This window comes from Lipotes vexillifer, unplaced genomic scaffold (assembly GCF_000442215.2).
Source record: "Lipotes vexillifer unplaced genomic scaffold, Lipotes_vexillifer_v1.1 scaffold914, whole genome shotgun sequence".
NCBI lineage: Eukaryota > Metazoa > Chordata > Mammalia > Artiodactyla > Lipotidae > Lipotes > Lipotes vexillifer.
In genome coordinates this window covers 228,597-229,637 of record NW_006780388.1, presented here as the reverse complement: position 1 = coordinate 229,637, position 1,041 = coordinate 228,597, and the positions used below count along the sequence as shown (strand labels likewise).

The window sequence follows — 1,041 nt, the reverse complement described above, 5'->3', positions numbered from 1 at the left end:
GTTCAGAAGGTGCCTGTCCCGCTTGTGGTTGAGCTGTGCTCTGAGCAGCTGGGGGACACATGGGGTTCTGCACGGATTAGGAGCTGCACGGGGCCAGGGAGAAAAGATACCAAGGAGAGTACTGGGCAGGAGAAAGCCGGCATCTGCTTCCAGGAAGGTGAGGGTGGGGCCGTGCCTACTTCTCCCCGGACACCAGGACGGCCAGCTCCTGGATGGACATATCCTTGTTGACGTAGCGGTCGTACTGGGCAGGGGTCAGTCTTCTGTTCTGTAGGGCCTCTTCGATGGAGAACTTCTTGCCAGACTTCCTGTCATGGATCACAGAGGACTCCCCGTTGGGACCCTTGACGGAGATTTCCTCCCAGTCGCACTCCTGGCTCCTGAGTTTCACAAACATGTTCCAGTCGATGAGGCCAGCCCGGTGGGCTTCCTCCGGGGACAGCTCGCGGCCCGAGTCGGGGTCGATGACCACGATGGAGCGCCGCAGGTGGTTCTCCCTTTGCTCCCGCTTGATGGCCACGGAGCCCAGGCGCCGCTGCAGCTCGTCGATCTCCAGGTCTTTGTCTCTAGAGAGCTGCCTGAGGTCATCCAGCTCCTGCTCCAGGGACCGGAGGCGGCAGTCGAGCTGCGCCCCAGGGTCTGCCGCCACCGGCATGCTCCTTAGGCCCTGCGTCTCTGCCACCGCCATCTCGATTTCGGACTGGAGCCTGCGGGCCTCGAGCTGCAGGCTCTGCCGCTCCAGCTGCAGTTTGTGGTTCTCTTCCCTCAAGAAATCCAGCTCCTTGGATGACTTGGAGTTACAGAACTCCAGCTCCGACAGCTTGGCCTCCAGCCGGCTCACCTCCGCGTCCAGCTCCCTCTTGCTCTGGCTCTCCGCCTCCAGGCTGCTCTTTAGCTTCTGAATCTCCTGCTTGGTGTTGCCTCTCTCCACCTGGATGCTCTTGGAGAAGACCACCTTCTCCTTGACCTCCATCTTCTCTAAGTGCTCCAGCTTTTTCTTCAGGGTCTTGAGCTCATGCTCCAGGACCTGCCGCCGGTGCC

At 60.9% G+C, this 1,041-nt stretch overlaps 1 protein-coding gene across 1 annotated transcript in view; it reads right to left on the bottom strand.

Annotated features, from left to right (window-relative positions):
* Positions 1–175: 175 nt before the first annotated feature.
* Positions 176–1,041, bottom strand: part of PPL (periplakin) — a 58,350-nt gene continuing 57,484 nt past the window's right edge. Inside the window, exon 23 of the mRNA XM_007453651.1 lies at positions 176–1,041. This exon is cut by the window's right edge and continues 1,822 nt beyond it. Coding sequence (XP_007453713.1) covers positions 176–1,041 — 866 coding nt within the window.